Raw genomic sequence first — 19,120 nt, 5'->3', positions numbered from 1 at the left:
ATTCCACTTATGCAATCAAAAGGTTTCTGCCAAGTCAAGTACTGTAGTTACGTCATGCCTTTCCTTATTTCCATATTTAAACAGAGAGTAAAACAATTCCTATTTGGAATTTACCGCGAGAAGTGAAAGAGATTCCATCAATTTTCATTAACTATAAGTTAGATTTGTTTTCTTTCTGAAATATTTTAACTGGTGTTAAATAAACTATACCAAAGTATTTTCTGAAATTAAATAAATGTGGGCAGCGATATGTAGATGATATCCAAGCCCTCTTTTAGGTTTACTGATATTTTTCTGGAAGGATTATCGACCACAGATCTCATTTTCCCCACACAGTAAGTTTAAAAATGTTTCTGTTTATACTCCCAGACGGCCACATGAGTCAGAGAAGTTTACAAGACAGAGAATATAAGGACATTACCGTATTTAGCAGTGACGTGTTTCTGATCAGTTCTCAAAGAAAAGAGAGTACCTCCAGTTTATAATGTTAGGTATGTGGGAAAATCGATTTCGGTTAATGCCACGTCAGCAAGACATGTTTTAAAAGACGCGCATTGTGAAATGTGATTGCCATGAACTTTCCATCCCCTGATGAGTAAAAATTGCTGTCTGAATTTAAAAATTACATCTGTATAGCTGCATTTTTGGATTCCCGTTGATTTGTTGTTTTATTTCCATTTAAATTACTCAATATTTTTCCCGATCAATTAAAATTAATCAACTAATTAAACTTTAAAATATTTAAGTTAATCAACAAATCATTTACACTAAGTATTATTTATGAATTATCGAAATAACTTTCTTGTGTTCTCTAATTTCTTTCCCATATTTGCAGCATCTTTAGAAAATAGAAAAATAGAAAAAGACATCAATTACAGATCAGAGATCTGTAATTCTCACCATATACTTAATTACAATGAAGAGAGAGAGAGACTAGACCACGACATGAAAAAATCCTGTAAAAATTTCTCTAGTCCTGATGAGAACCGAATCTTGATATAATCTTGCTATTTTCCTTATTCTTCAACCAGGCATATTTATGGCTGCACTGTGTAGGTGGCCGCTAATTATACAGGGCAACTCCCTTGCTTTTAAATTTGCTTTGACCTAAATACATCGACTATTTTCGCCGAATACAAATAAACAGAACACGTGCGAGTGTTTTCATTGATCCCTTTACAATCGCTACTTCCCTTATATACTGTTTCGCATCACGTTTTCGAAGTAATTTCCAGTGTGTCCCAATACGAAGGAGTCTGTGTGTTCTTGACCCACCTACCGTACAAGGAACACCCATTAGCGATACATCTTATTATCTAACGCCACCCTCGATGCAGCGAGTAATAACCCTACGCATCTGCAGGTCAACAACGTTAGGGCGTCGAAGAGTTGCTTACCCAGCTGTTGTATACAATATAATTGGTAAGGTAAGCTACCGATACAACTGATGCTAACATAATTCCACACACATACACAGTGGGTAGTACCCCGCTGTGCTGTTTTGCACCTTAAAAGGGATATCTTTATATATCTGAAGGCTCATTTTACTTCAGTGACATTATCCATCAGTTGCAAGAGGAAGAGATGAAACCCACACTTTTACATCAACCTTAGAATTGTAAGGATTATTACACGTTCCTGTCCCCTATTATCATCAAAGGTGGTGTGTGTGTGTGTGTGTGTGTGTGTAAAGATGAGATGTATCCATTCGATATGTAAGCGCTTAAGGTTAACATATTCGTTTCGAAACGGTGACCTAAATAATGTCTTATTCTTAACAAGACCAAGCTAGAAAGCGCCTGATGGTTTATATTTTTATTATTATTATTTTTTATTACGGGGGTTTTTGTTTCGCTTGACTCCATCACCACGTGGTAGCAACGTACACCTGCAAGTTCACGTGGTATGAGTCAATGACACGCTTTCTCACCTACTCTTTGTGTGCATCTCGCCACCTGAGTTGAGAGGTAAACCTCACGTCCCTTAGCGTACGTCGGAAAGATTGATGAGTAAAGAAACACGGCAGTCTTCCTTGACCTAGCTATCTGATCAGTAACACCCCTTAATGACTCTGAAGCCTGGGGATGCCTACGGCAATCAATTTTAAAGAAACTGGATCCTGGAATCTTCGTTAATGAGTTAAGTTTTTTTTTTTTTTTTTTGTTATTACAGGCAGAATAAAACTACATTTGCACGAAGGACAATATTTTAAATTTACTTATAAATAACAAACTTTATCAAGCATGTCTTTCCCCACTGCAATGTAATTTAGTTTTTGACGATTAAACCTTGCGCTGGGTACTTTCATGTCTAGCTTTATTTAGTGTAAACACTAGTTGGTATCTTGCAAAGAGTACAGTTATCCCTTAATAAAAAAAGATGTATACGGGAAAATAAGAGATGATAGTTGCTTATATCCTGGTATTCATAAAATAAATCTTGAGTAGCATGCGTGCTTCTTTACACTTTAGCAAGCATTTGGACTCAGTTTCATTTGACCTCTCGCCCACCGAACACACACTGTTAGTTCCCGTTAATGAACAATGCAAAATATTTCTCTAACTGTGAGAAAAGAAGACAGAGAGAGAGAGAGAGAGAGAGAGAGAGAGAGAGAGAGAGAGAGAGAGAGAGAGAGAGAGACTTAGTTTTGTAAGCATGATTGACATATGCACGACCGTAGCTAGAAGGCGTTTCGGAACTTTAATTTCGGGACTGTAACTGACACTTCCTTATTCTGTACTGCAGGCTTGGATAACTCAAATTTGACCAATGGGCCACTTTCGAAAGCAACAGTTTTTTCGTGAACGGCATGAACAAAATAAAAATCTTGATGACTGTAACTACAATGTTAATGAGAAACTGCTTGTCTCGATATTAATTCAGTTAATAAATAATTGTATACTACAAATTATTTCTTAATAATTTGTAGTATACAATAATATAACGAGGTTCACTCAAAAAATTATCTACTTCGGTAATAAACAACAGACTGATTTTTTTTTAAAAAATTCCAATATATAGCCCCTTGAATTCAGCACATGTCTTCCTGGGCATGTCCTCCATTTTGAGGAACAAAAGAGAAATACAGTACCTGAAAAAGAAGAAAAAAAAAAAAGAAAAAGAAAAAAAGCTTTTGCTCTGGTTTCTGAAAAAGCCCTTGAGATCGTGACCACTTGAAAATCAACGCTCAAACAGGCAGATTTCCGAAGAGGAAATAACCACTAGGGGCCAGATCTCGACTATAGAGAGGGTGTATAAACAGATTCCAGGATTACAGATCCTGGAATCTGTAATCTCTCAGAGCGGCAATTGCTTTATGGGACTTGTGTAGAGGAGCAATGTCAGGAAGAAGCAAAATACATCGTGTCAATTTACCTCTTCCCTGTTGTTTTATGTTCCCTCTTAAATTTTGAGAACGGTGGTATAGGCATCTCCAGTGATTGTTTTCTTAAGTGACATTCAAAAGAATCCTTCCATATCCCAAAAAGAATCCTTCCACATCCCCGGTGGAGGATTGAGTCCTGAATTTTTTGTGTAGTGGTGACCCATAGTGAATCCATAAATGGTGAATCCGCCGATGAATCCATGTTTAATAACCAGTTCTTGAAAGAAACTGTTGTGGATCTGCATCATGCATGTGAAAACGTTCTTCGCAAATTTGAGCTCTGCACTGTTTCTGAAGAGCTATGAGCATTCTTGGTATACTCAGCGAGAACTGTCCTTTGACTATTCATGGAGGATGGTTAGTAACGACCCATCAGAAATATTACATTCTCTGGAAATCACAGACACTTTAATGTGCTTATCCTGTATACTCAGGTTTTCAATTTTTTGGTGCATTTCAGGAGTTGTCGCTTCCGTTGGTCGTCCCAAACAGAGATCGTCATCCACAGATTCTCGACTTCATTTAAACTGCTTAGATCAAATTTTTTTCTGGTATTCATCACCACACACACAGTTTTCATGTGCTCACGAATAACTTTTGGTTGTCTTCCTTCTTTTGTAAAAAAAAAAAAAAAAAAAAAATGATGATGGCTCGATATTTCAATTTCGTGACATCCATGTTTTCCTTTGAGTTCGCTACTTTAAATATCTTTCGTTTTTCTCTACGTCTTTCATTACATCAGTACTCTTCGGTCTTTCAATACATTAAAATGTATTGAGCTTGGCCGGCACAAATAAGTCACTAACATTTATGGGAATATGAAAAAAACTAGTTTTTTTTTTTTTATATATACAGGGTTGTTAAAATTAAAGTATCCCTATGTAGAGGGCTCTGGAGCGAGTTTTAAGGCTCATACTGAAGAGAAATTTGGACATCAAGTACAATAAAGAATGCGCTCACCATTTATTGAAAAAAAATATTAGTTACAAAATTTGTCACTGTATGGATCGTAACTATCTTAGTTACGATTATGCAAATAACTTACGTTATTTGCATAATCGTAAGTTATTGCCACAGCGCCACTACTCAGCTCTACTGTACTGTATAAAAGCAAAGCAGTCTCTTCAAAATCATACAGTAGATGTTTGCTTCCGCTACTAGCGCCTTTTCCTGCAAGAACGTTGCAGGAAAAGGCGCTAGTAGTGAAGCTGTACTATCAGAACAGCAAGAATGCAGCTGCGGCTATCAGAGAATTCCGGCGTCAGAAGCGCATAAGGCACAGATGGACCTATGGTTGTTTGTGCTGTCCGCAAAATGATGGCGAAATCTGAAGTAACAGGACATCTTGGTGTTCAACCAGGTAGAGGTCGAAAACGAGTGGACTCCTCGTGGATTTATCAAGTCAATCTCCATGTGGTAGCGCAAGTGTGCCAACTGTTTCTTGTGAAGTGGACATGCCGTATTCCACTCTAAGGCTAGTAATGCGTCAGGCGTTGCGGTACTCTCCTTACAAAATGCACATGCTACAGCAGCTAAAGCATGGTGATGCAGATATTCGTTTCACATACGCACTTCGGTTTCTGGCGCGAATGACAGTGGATATCACTTGGCCATGGAACACCCTCTGGAGTGATGAAGCCCACTTCTGCTTAAATGGGCAAGTGAATACGCACAACTGTCGCATTTGGGCAACAGAAAACCCTCGAGTTATCCAACAGTCCCGTTGCATTCTCCAAAAGTGAGTGTGGTGTAGATTTAAGGCCACATTCATGATTGGGCATATTTTTTTGAAGAGGTAACACCGACTGGACCCCGCACCTGTTCCGTCACTGGACAGCGATATTATGAAATGTTGCCAAATTTCGCAATACAAGAGCTGCAACAACGTGGGTGCCTTCAGGATACCATATTCATGCAAGATGGTGCGCCACCCGCATCCACCGTTGTGTGCAAAGATTGCTAAGGCAACACTTTACAGACGAACGGGTCATCAGCCGTTGTTTCCAGACATCTTGGCCTCACCCCATGCGACTTCTGATTGTGGGGTTTTTTTGAAGAACCAGGTGTATCGGAAAGGATGTCAAACTCTGGCAGATCTGAAGGACAGCATTAGACGTCATGTTACGTTCTGCTGTAGAAAATGCTGTTCTTCGAATGGAAACTGTTGTTGACCAAAATGAATGGAAACTGTTGTTGACCAAAACTGTAGTGCTGTTCAAGTGATTTGTATTTCCACAGCGCCATATAGTGACAAATTTTGTAACTAATTTTTTTTCCCCCCAATAAATGGCGCGCGCATTTTTTATTGTACCTGTTTATCCAAATTTCTCTTCAGTACGAGCCTTAGAACTCGCTTCAGGGCCCTATACATAGGGATACTTTAATTTGAACAACCCTGTATGTCAAGCATATTTATAGTCAACGTAGACAAATTACTGAACATTCTTTGTACATTTGTATATAAAAGTGTGTATTTATGGGCTGATTCGCATGTTGTACGAGCTGAAAAACTCGGAATAACTTAAGGTGGGGACCCTGCTCCCTCCGCCAGTGATCGACAAATTGCAGTCCCAATCGAACGGCCTATTCAGGGGGTTAGGGGCTCTCTCGGGGTTAGGCCTGAGAAAAAATCTGTGGTCCTTGATTATAAACTTATAATTTTGGGATTCATCATACAGTAAGTAAACATAATGGTGTGTGTGTGTGTCAAGAACAGGATTTCCTGTATGTTGTTTTATTTTATATTTAATTATTATTATTTTAATTTTCATTAATTTTTCGTTATCTTTTTGTAATATAAATATTTTTTTGTCAGAATATATAAATATACTGCATTGTAATATAAGTAAATTTTAGAGTCACCCATAGCTACAGTTCCCCTCAGTCTTTCCTTAAATGGGCCTCGAGTTTCTGACGAATTCAAACCCGGCTTCTCTAAACCAGTGACCAGTGAAGAAACCACTTATAGCGCTATCCATCAATGACGAAACTGATATCATCGAAAAACTGAAGAAAGGTGTTAATGGTATCAGTTCTGGGGATCGAATACAGAGTAGGGAAATCAACGATTTCAGACATAAAAAAAAAAAAATAAATAAATAAAAAAGCAAAGTCTTTTAAAATTTTCTTCTGAACTAACCTATAATAATAATAATCCAAAATGGTCAATATCCCAATCGGTCGTATGTTCGCTGTATCAGTCTACGACGAACTTTTCTGTATGGCTTCAGAAACTTGTTCTGAGGATCTTGTTTCCTTGTCTAATTAATCAATCTCATTACCATGTTTGGAGTGCTTATCTGTTGATTCTGTAATTCCATCACCTGCCTGTCTTCGGAATCAGTTAATAGAATAACTTCTACCTTCTGATCTGTCCTTTTATTACTTTCGTTCAGAACAGGATGTAGACACGAGTAACGCCCTCTAATTAAAGTCAACAAAAAAATTGAGTAATTAATAACCCTAAGCCTAATGAAGGCAAATCAAGTTGGGATACTTTATTTCATCAGATGTACGCTACTCACACCAACCCTTAAAAAACTGTGGTTTAAAATTAACTATTTTTTCAATTTGAGTAATTAATGGCTTATATTTTACGGGATTTCTTACACTGTTAGGAAATGATTTACCACTTCATTCATAGAGACAGCGATCAGATAATTTGAGCACAAGAAACAAACTGTTAGACTAATACAATCAAAAAGAACATAATCTTATACAGCCATCAGTTGTACCTCTTAAGGGTCCACATTTCTTTCCCCACATCCCAAGTAACATTAAAGTGATTGTTATGAATGTCCTGAACCTTATGACCAAGTCAGTTGGGCAACGCCCTGCTACAGAAGATAAATAGGGTAGAGTGCAATTCCGTAGTAGGGTGTCAAAGCGGCAGTAAAATCAGGTTTCAGGAGGACAGAAAATGATTTCCTCGTAATAATTACCCTTGCAGGTGGTAGTCAAATTCCCAGTACCGCTACTTCTGACATCATCATAATCGCAGATTCCTTTACTTCAATGCACCTGTCAAGGGAATGAAATTAGCTACATCCACTTTTCCATCACCTTGAAAAGATCGGGAATAAATGCAACTAAAGCGTTTGAGGAGGAAAATAAAATCTAGTGAAGGCATGTAGTATAAAAACTTTATGATAAAGTTGTAACAATGTTTTAAAAGAAGCAAATTGAATGTAGAAAATGATACATGACCCAGAAACACAATAACTGGAAAAATCATATTAATGTCCTGTTTCAATCGTTATTTTTATTGGTAATGTAAGCCTAATTAGGTGAATAACATTCAGAAAATCCATTATGTAACCATTTTAAAAGGCTTTTATCAAAAAACATTTAGTTTTAAATATATTTTTCGTGTTCACTTTCCAATAGCGCAACATCTGTGTTAGCAGTAGTAGTGGCATGTGATGCAAGAAAGCAAGTGTATGAGCTTATGCAGCATCAGCCAAAAAAAAAAAAAAAAAAAAATCACACCATTCTCTCCAAATGCCTGTCCAGTTCCTCCTTAAATTTATTTAACCTATCAACTTCCACAACGACAGATGGAAGTTTGTTCGAGCAATTAACCACCCGCTGGCTAAAAGAAAATTTCCGCACATCTATTCTACATCTGTCCTTTCTTAATTTGAATTTATGCCCCCTTAGGTTCGTAATCTGAACAAGTGGAAGGATCCCATCAGAATTCAGTGTGCTCAACCCATTCAAGGCCTTATACACCTCAATCAGATCACCGCGCAGGTGCCTAGTCTCCAGCCAGTGCAATTTGCAGAACTTAAGCCTCTCTTGGTAAAAGGATCCCTTCATTCCCCTCACCAATCTTGTTGCCCTTCTCTGTACACGCTCAAGCAAATCTACATCCTTCCTAAAATGAGGCCTCCAGACCTGTACGCAGTACTCAAGGCGTATCCTGACCATTGCCTTATACAGAGGGACAATCACCTCCTTTTCCCTGGTAGCAAAATTCCTGTATATCATTAACAACACCCCATGACCTGCCCTGGCAGCCTGTCTGCATTGTTCAGAAAATTTCATATCTGACTGCACAATTACTCCCAGGTCTTTTTCATTTTCTACCATCTTAAGTGTAGCACCACACAGTTGGTACGTTTCTCTGGGGTTACTTCTACCCATATGCAGTACTTTGCATTTGTCAAGGTTAAACTTCAGTTGCCACTTCTTAGCCCATCTGCCCAAATTATCTAGATCCTGTTGCAGTAGCACACTGCCATTACTGTCATTAACAACCCTGCCAACCTTTGTATCATCTGCAAACTTCGACACTAAGCCTGATATACCTTCATCAATATCATCGATAAATACACAAAACAACAGTGGACCCAACACTGAACCCTGTGGTACTCCATTAATAACATTAGTCCACGAAGAGCAGCACCCATTGATTACCACCCTCTGTCTGGGGAAACTGAAAAATAATAAGCTCTAAAACAAAATTTGGCTTTAACTCGGTTACTTAACAAATTTGTGTCACTCTATTGAAATCAGTCTTATGTTGTAAATTTAATTATGTATGACGTAATAAGGAATGCTTTTCGTTTATCCGTTAGTTGGCTACGTGCTCGTGAGATTCACAGATTAACTTGGATGCTTTGAATTCTATAGAACATATATATTTTTTTTAATTATTTTCTGAAAGAACCGCGAATTAATGTCTTCTGATATCTGTCAGAGAAGCGTACTAAATTACTCTTTTGCTGCCATAACGCATGCGCGTTTAACATACTGCGAATTCCAACTTTACTGAGGCAATCAGACAGGCTCTTGCTGCGAGCTAGAGAACATGGGAATAAATTTGTAACGCCGTACTAACACCACTCCGATTTTTCTCTTCCGTGCTAGCTATTGTCCCTACGGCACTGAGAATGCTCGCCTTTTTTTTCTTTTTTTCTTTTTCCTTCCCTTCTCTTGCCATTCAACCAGGGCTAGAATGTGCTTTTGCGATTTATATGTTATGACGGAATTTATGGCTACTCTCTCCGTAGAGGTGCATACGATTACGTATATCAGAGAAACATTAGTCAAATGTCTTTGGCTGGATAGTTTAGATGCGTTTTTCGTGGCCTTGGAATTCTGCGCTGCACATGTTGTATAAAGAAGAGACGCACGTAAATAAAAGAAAAACATCGAAGCATTGTTCAGAATATGACGTGAAACGGTTTGCATGATGAAATGCGGGTATATTTTTGATTGGCAGCCTCTTCACGCATGAGCTCTCTTCGGCCCTTGATCACAAAAATTGTCATTGTTGGCGTAGATAAATCTTATTTCGCGATAAAATCAACATCTTTTTAATCCAAATATTAAGCGACGTCATTTTTCATGGGTAGATTCTGATGGCTCCAAATTAATACTGATAAACATAAATAAAATCCACTAAAATTACCACGACATCTCCTTGAATATTTACTTCCTCTTTCTTCGGGTGGTTTTAATATCAAACTGTTTGGATTAACTGTCAACTCCTTCCTTGCATTTCTCGGTAATGTCGGTCAGAGACTTATGGAGTGGGTTCGAAATTACTGCGTCAGTCCAAGTGTAACGACTTTGAAGGAGAGCTTCAGATTATGAAAGAGGAAAATAAGCTAAAGAGTGTGTTTCCTGTATAAAATGCAATTGAAAATATATTTTTATTTATTGAACCGAATATCATGGTTCCATTCCTCTTCCACTCTTTTGCACTCATGATGAGACCAGACCAAAGCACAGCTGCATAGAGCAGTACAGGAATCAAATTTCTTTGCATATACTGTATTGTAAAAAGGAAATCCCGAGGCCGTAGACCGACAAACTCCTGTCGGGTTGCCTAGAGAGAGCTGTAAGCGTTTTCTGTCTGGCCGTTTTGAGGCAGTCCCTGAAGGTCAACCCTTCATCCACCTTTGCCCCAAATCGGTGCAAATGGGGGGACCGTTTCGATGACAGTTCATTGATAGTGAATTTCATTCTTTGTCCTCCATATGAAGGCCATTTGAGTTGCTTTCTGGAGAGTTCAGCTTGAGCCTAGACGTCCCAATAATTTTACAGTTCAACTAAGACGTTCTGAATATCGTAGATGCCCGAGCCTTAATTTGTAGGATCATCTGAGGTGACAACCAGTTTTAAATCGTCGCCGTATGTAAGTTTGGGTGCTTTGCAAGGAAGGGCTTCAGGGCTGCAACTAGTTAATTTCAGTCCTTCAAAATGAAATCCTGTCTTATCTTCCTTCCTTCCTTTTTTTTTTTTTTTTTTTGGTGGAAAATAATACAGGACCCATTTGGATGTAATACACATTACAAGTGCACATTTCACTTCTTGAAATAACCTTATTTTCCTCTGCATCCAAAATTATTTTCTCCTTCCCTTCCGAGATTATTTTTATGTGAATAATTATAAATTTTCACATTCCAGATCCACTTCACCACACAATATTATTACCAAATTCAGAACAGTACTCCTGAAATCACCCTAGAATCAAGTTAATGGTTGACTTCCATTTCACATACGACTCTTTTAAGTTTAGCCTACTAATTATAAACAGTAATATCGGTCCAACGTAAATAATAATACCAAGGATTTTTTAAAAAATGTTTTTCTGGGTAACAATTCAATTGCAGAGAGAGAGAGAGAGAGAGAGAGAGAGAGAGAGAGAGAGATCGGAGAAGGATGGTAACGCACACTATTTTGCTATTTTTATTTTTTCAGCTCCCGTATCTAGTACTCTGTCCCAAGTCTTTGGTCCTCGCAAGGTGGCACTCGTAGGTAGTCTACTGGCATGTTTTGGATTAATTCTATCATCAGTTGCTCCCTCTTTAGAGTATATATATTTTTTATATGGAGTATTACAAGGTAAGTGTTTTCATAAACAGTGTGTTTTATATGCATGTCGTTAAGAGTATGTTTTTATATGCATATTTTCAAGTGTATTTTTATATGCACTACTAAAAGTGCCTTCCATTCATAAAACCACACGTTACTCTTACAAGCTTTAAAATACAGTGGGGTCTCGATAATCCGAGTTTCGTTTAATCGGCGTTCATCCCTATTGAAAACAGGAAGTAATACTTTTTCTAACTACACAAAGGTAGCAAAACAAAATTTTTTATATTTCGTTAAAAATTGCACAACATCGGTTGAAAAACTGTCGGAACATTTTTCAGCTGTATAACTTGCTGTAAACCAAATTAATTTCAAGTAAATTAGGCATTTTTGTGTTTGTTTTGCGTATCTTTTTCTACTTAATTTCTACTTGATTTTATTATCATTTATTTCATTCACTCGTTTAAAGTTTTTTTTTAAAATCTTAATGATAAATAAAACTTAATAAGTTTAAGAAATAAAATTAAGAAATGCGCTTTATGTTATCATTCCATATAAATCCACTTTTCAGTAATGCCAGTTGCTTCTGGTTCCATTTATCTTGGACTGCTAAAACACTGCTGTATATTGTTTCCCAAAAAGAATTAATGCGAATTACGAATAACACAAATTAAACTAAGGAAACTGTTATAAAATGCATTTTAATATGTACAAGTGATTACAGTTTACAAATAAAAATAAGTTTATAAGTATCCCCCCCCCCCAGATAGAACTACTTAACAATATGGACGTTTCTATATTCCTTGCTGAACGTGTCATCAAAAAACACATGCTATGTCACATGTACGTTGCTTTTCACAGATATTTATTATTATTATTATTATTATTATTATTATTATCTCTCTATACATTAAAAACATTTTCCTCGTAGTGATATTTATTTGAGCCAATGGGAGAAGAGGGAGAGGCAATTACGTCACTACAAATGCAATTAATTATTGACAACTGCCTCCATAACGTTCACCAACCTCGTGCACGTTTTTTTGTATATTAATGAATATTATATATTTGTAAATACAGTAATTTAGTATTTTGTAAATATTTCAATGAAATACAGTATTTTAGTCCTGCTCTTTGGGATGCAACATGAAACTCGAAACAAAAGGCCTTTTCCTAAGTGACCTATGCAAAAGCAGGTAAATAATTACATTGTGATATTTATTCCACCTTGAGAATTCTGCACACTACAAATGCACAGGTAAATAATTACAGAGGTCATTTCCTGATTAGATATCGATTATAGTGACATAATATTTTTTGTATGGTGGCACCGGGGGTCTCCCCCAAATCCGCGTTTTTACTCTGTGTAGAATACAATACTCTGTATAAAGCCAGGGTGTGCGTTAGTGTGGTTTGTGAAGTATTAGTGTGGGTTGTGTTGTTGCTCTGGCCACTTAGCCTGGGGGCCTGTGGAGAGCCACTAACATCCCCAGTTTCCATCACTGCCCCGGGGAGGCGACCAGGACACATTAGGACAGAAGAAAGCTCTGGCGGGGTGAATCCTGGTGTAGCCTAGGCATCCAAGGAGAGCCCCCCAAAAAAAAAAAAATTATTGGAAAGGAGATAATGGAGAGATAAGAAGAAGGTGGGATAAAAGGAGCAAAGAACAGAGGGGGGGAATAGTTGAGGCACTCGCCTGATTTGAAAGGGGAAACAGTAAGGGGACCCGTGGTACAGGACGCCCATCTTCGTCCAGAGGGCGGGAGTTAAAAGTGGGTGGTGGGGTGAGCCATCATGTAAAAGGGGGTAGGGCCATCCAGGGTGGGGGAAGGAGACTCAACCACCCCAGGTGGGAGGAATAAAAGTACATAGGGAAAGAGATTTCTATGGTGGTGCTTTATACAGCTCTGTCCCACACTGGCCTGGGTAACCCTGATGGCCAGTGTCAGCATTCCGTACCATGCCAACTAGGAAAAGCACAGCATGGTTGTCAGCTTGGATAACCACGAGGCTTCTGAGGGCCTGCATAGCCATCAGTCTGTCCAGTAAAGAGGCTAAGATAGAACATGCAATTAAATAATAACTCATTCACTCAACATTCCCACAATTTTACTTTTTACAGTTTTTTCTTACACTTTCTATTTTATTTTATATATTAGATTAGATATCGATCAGTGCGTTTCGACAGGTATCGTTTACGTAGAAAAGATCTGACTTGCTTCGTCATACCTCTACATATTACGTAGAAAAGCGTGCGCGGGGGTTGGCGAGCAAAGCGAACAGGGGACGGAGCCCTATAGTTATTATTATTTTTTAATTTTATTTATTTATTGTAAAAATTAAGCTTCCCAAACGCTGTGGAGATCGTTTAGTACGGAATACACTCTACTACCAGAGAGGGAGTTCGGACCTTTCCCCCAGGGAATTTTTTTAAAAATAATGGTGCCAAATATACATCATTTAAGGCTATTTTCATATTAATAAAGTATAGGTAGTACTGCGACTGTCAGCTTCATGTATGCATTAGTAATGATAAACAATATTTATTAAGATTATTACTATATTTTTAATACCACTCTTATACCACGTGAAATTACCGTAATAACATAGTTTATTAAACTATTCGCCTAAACTACTATACATTACATTGACGTTTCAGTTATTTTACCGATACCAATCATCATAATACCCATGAGATACCTGAAACGTCACCTTACTGTATAATAGTTTAGGCGAATAGGTTAATAAACCATATTATTAATTTCACGTGGTATAAGAGTGGTACTAAATATAGTAATAATCTTAATGGAAAACAACCACGTAACATCCTTCCCTAACTATATTAAACAATTTGTTATTTATAACAAAAAATATATTTTTTTGTATTTTAATTATATGTATAACTTTTTGTTAATTATATATATACTGTATGTATAAATTTTTGCTAATTATATATATGTATAATATGTTAATATATGTATAACATGTTAATTATATGTGTAAATTTTTATTTTTACAAGTTTATAACTTCCGGAAAGCCATTCTGGTGCATTCGGGTAGAAACAAAAAAAAAAAAAAAAAAAATGCTATGGCTTTTCATATCTCAAGGAAGTAATACAACTTCAATTTATATATACTGTATATAAAAAAAAAATAAACATGGGCTTTCGTTTCTCCCCACCCCCTTGAATGGGCCAGTTGCATCGCGTTGTTAGTAGTTACTCCACTATATCAAGGGCATGCTGCGGAAAGCTACTCACGGATCCATTCAAGTACAGTCGACACGTGATTAAGATACACAACAAAAATTGAGTTCCACAATAGATAGGACATTGAATTGGCGACAGTCTTTAAGTCGACGGTTCGAGAAATAAAATAAAGATGATAATAATAATAAAAAATAAAAAAAAACTGAATTCCTTCTTATTAAAAGAGAGCTTCTCAGAAATCGTGTAGCGAAATCTAGAAGAAGAAAGCAATACATCATAGTTGCTAATTATAGCGGGAGTTTCAGTGTATTCCATTAGTAATGCTTCACTGCCCCCAAGAGACCAAAAAGAGCGGTTTTTTTTTTTAAGTTAGAAAATTAAACATTATAATATCTTGATAACAAAAGCTACAAGCGTTGTAAAAAGAACTAATCTGAAGTGAAGCCTGTTTTGAAGAGACTAATTATACTTTGAATATATTACATGCCATTTTTTTATTACGTGGCTGGATAAAAAGCGGAAGGTAGTAGAAAAAAAATTCCTTCCCTATTTAAATAAGTCAAACATTTTATTTGCTTAGCTTACCAAATCTAAATGGGCAGAAAGTGTTAAATTTCATTACGAAAACTTACTAGTATTATAGCATCCAGACTTGCATTTATCAATTCTCTTAGCCGAGTACTAATCTCTGCTTCCGGTAGTAAGGAAGAATTCAGATGAACGGCTTCTGGAGCTGTAGTGGACTATTTTGATATTCTCAGGATAGCAAATTTACACCGAACTGTTTTTGTAAAGTAATTTTATTTTCTTTATACGCACACATCACTTTTACAGTCACTGATAACGCGTTCATCTGCTGGCTTTCAGAAGACAGATAGACTTGTGCTGTGTACCTATAGAGGGCAGAACCTGCAGGCACGCGAAAGGGACTTTCTAAAATAATATAAAAATCAATCCAATAATGTAAATAAAACACTGATACATCCAGTGGTCGAATTGTAAAATATCGCAAACCAATTTAGTAACAAAAATAAGATTAAATATATTTTTGACAAATAACTTATGTAAAAAAAAAAAGTAGCGCAGTACGAATTAAAAAAGTATACCAGTATTATTTATATAATTTACTAACCGTTATTATTTATTATATGAATAAAATTTATACAAAACTCGACCCCTGAGCAAACTTTGCCTTCACAGCGAATTTCCCTGGTACTATTGTCTAACAATTAGCAACGCTAAAAGGTTAATATCCATTTATTAAAAAGCGATCATCTAATGGGACCAATAAATTTTGGAACAGACTCATACCGGACAAAATTTGTTCTGTAAGCAATAACATCGTTGCTTTAACTAAGCAGTTTAAATTCTGTTAGTCCAAGATAGTTCTCTCAGATTCGTTTAAATCCAGTAAGACCAAATAGTAGAAGCTGTTTTATAATGTTAAAGTTCCAATTTGGTATAGTTAATTTTTATTCACATAAAATATCCAAAAATAAAATTTATACTTTACGAGATATTGGTATTCGAATAAAGTGGCGTGTTACGTGACGCAATACGAAATAGTTATAGCTCAACTGAAAGTTCACGACGTTTGTGAAAAAAAAAAAAAGATTCTGTACCGAAGAGTTCAATCTCAAAAATGTTAAAAAAATCGTGATTTCTGAATAAGTGAATTCGCATATAGCAAGTTCACGATTACAGAAGGTAGGATATAGGAGCGTACGATACTAACTCCTTTTTAAAATTACTGTTTACTAATGATAATTGCAGTATAAAATTAACATTCATTTTCGCAGACTTCCCTCCCAAAATCACTCCTTTTTCCTCTGATCCCTGCATATATGTAGTACAGTTTTCATTATGGAAGAGAATTTCAAACTGTCTGCAGTATTATGTACTTACGTGTGTTAAAAATCGTAGCCCTTACAAGACTGAGCAAACAGAACACTGCTACAGCGAGAACTAGGGCTTACAATACCGGGATCCCGGTCATTTTTTTCCGGTATTGATACAAAAAATACCGGTTTTTCGGTATTAATTTTACAAAAATAATTGCTTATAATTTAATCACATAAAGGTTATAAAATCACCTTTATGTAATTATGACGTGGTTATCTCTACTAGCAAATGTTCGACAAATCATCGATAAGACTCCATACAACATTGAAAAAAAAAAAAGAGAATAGCCTGAGAGAATAGAAAAGAGAATAGCCTGAGAGAATAGAAAAGAGAAAAGAGAAAAGAAAAAAAAGAGAATAATCTGCTTGGCGGCGATCATTAACTACTTTACTAATCTTTACATCATCTGCAAGTTGCGATCTCCCGCCCTCCATCCCTTCATAGATGTCATTTGAGATAATCAGGAAAAAAAAAAAAAAAAAAGGCTCCTCTGTAGCCAGGTGGGCAGGAGCAGCAATGCGTAGTAGTACATGCTTCTTGATTAGACTGGGGTTCGAGCCCGTGACCACCAAATACGGAGGATGCGGAAAGGTCAGGGAATGACCACCGCATATCCCAGAGCAATATGGCCTTAGTTGCTAATGCTCCTAACAAAAAAAAAAAAAATAAAATAAAATAATAATCAAAAACAACAGTGGTCCCAATACTGATCCTTGGGGTTCCCCAAGGATCAGTATTGGGATCAGTAACCATTTATCACAATCCTCTGCCTGGTGCCCTCAAGCCATCGTGCTATCCATCTAAGGATTTTCCCTATGATTCCAGCCTGCTCCATCTTATAAAGTAACCACTTATGTGGGACTGAGTCAAATGCTTTGCTGAAATCCAAATAAACAATGTCGAAATTATTCCCAAAGTCCAGCTCTTGAGTGATCCTGTCAAAATAGCTAACCAGATTAATTAAACATGATTTTCCCTTTACAAGACCATGCTGTGTATCCTACAGAATTCCATTTCCATCTAAATGATACTGAATTCCACCCTTGATCATTGCCTTCGTGATTTTCCCTACTACTGAAGTTAGACTGGGCGATCGGTAATTTCCCGTTACACTCCTAGAACCGCCTTTATGTTACAATTTACACCAATCCAACGGAATCTCTCCTGAGTCCAGTGATGCTCTCATAACTAGCCTTAATGGTTCCATGCACTCACTTGCCACCTCCTTTAAGATTATAGGGTATATGCCATCAACCACAGGAGCCTTACTCGCCTGTATGCGCAAAAGTTCTCATTAAATAATCATGTGAAATTTCAACATCATTAATTACATTTTTTTCAACTTCACTTCCATAATATCTCATTGACACAAAGGGTTTTTTTTTTTTTTTTTAATGTAAATACCGATGAAAAGTAACTGTTGAGTTTATCTGCAACTTCAGCTATGCTATCTAATACTATCCCACATCCATTACATAAGTGTCCAATCACATTTGTCCTTCCGTTCTTTGCATTTCATATTAATTCCATTTCAAAGGGAATTCATATGCCGTTTATTAACTATATATAGTATATATTTCTGTTTAGGTTTTTCACTTCCGCATAGTTATCCTTACTAAAATTCGTTTTTTTTCCTCTGCTGCTATTACCCTTTTAAAAGATTGATTTTATTTTAGCAGTAAATAATTCTTCAGTTAATAAAAATAAAATTTTAATTTAAACCAAAAATTAGTGCCTAATTTACTTTTTTAACTCCTTTTTAAAAAATTATTTAATTACGGTTAATAGTTTTGTGTACGGTTTGTTCTTTCTTTAAATAAAATACAGTACTAGTCAATGCCACTTTGCCTGTCATTATTGCTGTTGACTATCTTATTTCTGTATTTATTAATGAAAAAATGTTTCTTTTTATTCTCTCTCTCAATCTTGTTTGCTGCACTGTCTAAGATTGTAAAGTTGTCTTTGTTAAACTAGTGTTCCTTTCCATAAAAATACGTTACTAATTCTGACTTGTTTGGCTTGCTTTCCCTGCTGTATTTGATATTCTTAGATGCTTTTGTCTTTAGCTCCTGCATTATTTATCTTCTGTAAATTATTCCACATGGACCATTTTAATTGGTGAGTTAAATTTATTTTGTTCCTACCTTCTTTGTTAGTTTAAATAAAACCACTGTTTTAAATTTGTCTCGATAGTTTTGTCTGTTGACTTTGCCTTTCCCATAATGATTATTCACCTTGAGGAGCAAGGAAAAAAACAAAGTTCAGTTTATCATTGAGCCTTGATAGAGTAACAGCACTACACAGATGATATCATATATTCAATTAGCTACGGTCCAGACCTAAGGACTTTACTAAACTGGAAGATAATGAAAATAGGTCCATTAAATCAGTACGATAATATCTCAAGATGAATTTATGACGTAATTTTTGCTTTGATTGGTAAGATATTCCAGAAAAAAAGATGCGGCTTTTATAAAGTCGGAAGCTGCTTATATTTGATCAGCGGTTCACTGATTTTAGGAGGGAAGATACGATTTGGCCATTAAAAAATAATAAAATAAAATAAAAAAAATAATAAAAAAAACAAATAAACAACAACACATATCTTATTTGTCATCTGTATCGGATAAAGGTGTTTCTTTTAGCCAAACTGTAAAGTGTATTAAATACTTTACAGATGCTAAATAAAGTATTTTCATTTATTTTATTAATATGATTTTTGAAGAACGTCTTTCTTTGATTGATTAATTTTGCAATTTCTGGGTGGACTTTAGAAGTAAAATGCATATTCGTTTTGTTT

General features: G+C 36.2%; 1 protein-coding gene across 1 annotated transcript in view; it reads left to right on the top strand.

The window, feature by feature from the left end:
* LOC150079658 (monocarboxylate transporter 12-like) overlaps positions 1-19,120 on the top strand; it is an 88,014-nt gene that overhangs the window by 38,946 nt on the left and 29,948 nt on the right. Inside the window, exon 2 of the mRNA XM_090382549.1 lies at positions 11,096-11,239. Within this exon, the coding sequence (XP_090238675.1) occupies positions 11,096-11,239 (144 nt within the window). The remainder of the gene's footprint in view (positions 1-11,095; positions 11,240-19,120) is intronic.

Source organism: Mastigoproctus giganteus, chromosome 10 (assembly GCF_048544385.1).
Source record: "Mastigoproctus giganteus isolate SK-2022 chromosome 10, ASM4854438v1, whole genome shotgun sequence".
NCBI classification, from domain to species: Eukaryota; Metazoa; Arthropoda; class Arachnida; order Uropygi; family Thelyphonidae; genus Mastigoproctus; species Mastigoproctus giganteus.
This window is presented reverse-complemented; position numbering and strand designations above follow the sequence as displayed.